The sequence below is a fragment of the Myotis brandtii genome, unplaced genomic scaffold (assembly GCF_000412655.1).
Source record: "Myotis brandtii unplaced genomic scaffold, ASM41265v1 scaffold627, whole genome shotgun sequence".
NCBI lineage: Eukaryota > Metazoa > Chordata > Mammalia > Chiroptera > Vespertilionidae > Myotis > Myotis brandtii.
In genome coordinates, this window is record NW_005370397.1 from 2,290,790 (window position 1) to 2,291,206 (window position 417).

Genomic DNA, 417 nt, shown 5'->3' on the forward strand with positions numbered 1-417 from the left:
CCCAAGCCTCTCCAAGGACCAGGAGGGAGTGGCACCTCTGCCCTGCCCCGCCTCCCCGTCAGGCTCCGGGGCTCAGGGCGTAGCCCCTTCGGTGAGAATGGAGGAGGGGGTCCCTGCCCGCCCCCCCTGTGGCTCACCGGCCGCGATGGAGATTGACAAGAGGGTCTCTGCTCTGGAAACTCTGAGCTGCCAAGCTCCCTCGTTGGACCAGGTCGGAGCGAACTCCGTGGTGGCTGCAGAAGTGGCAGCGAGAGCCACGTCCCCTGGGCCCTACCATCCGCAGGACCCTGCCCTCTCGGAGCTGCCGGAGAAGCCCCAGGGTGTGCATCCCCCATCACCCCCCGCCGCCCTGGTGGAGGGTAAGGGGCTGGCGCTGGGCCGTGAGACGAGCCCAGCCTCAGAGAGGGGGGGGCCCGG

The 417-nt window shown here is 70.0% G+C and overlaps 1 protein-coding gene across 1 annotated transcript in view; it reads left to right on the top strand.

Moving 5' to 3' along the window:
- Position 1: 1 nt before the first annotated feature.
- ITPKB (inositol-trisphosphate 3-kinase B) overlaps positions 2-417 on the top strand; it is a gene marked incomplete at its 5' end in the record, with an annotated part of 97,625 nt that continues 97,209 nt past the window's right edge. The window contains one exon of the mRNA XM_005880154.1: positions 2-409. Coding sequence (XP_005880216.1) covers positions 2-409 — 408 coding nt within the window. The remainder of the gene's footprint in view (positions 410-417) is intronic.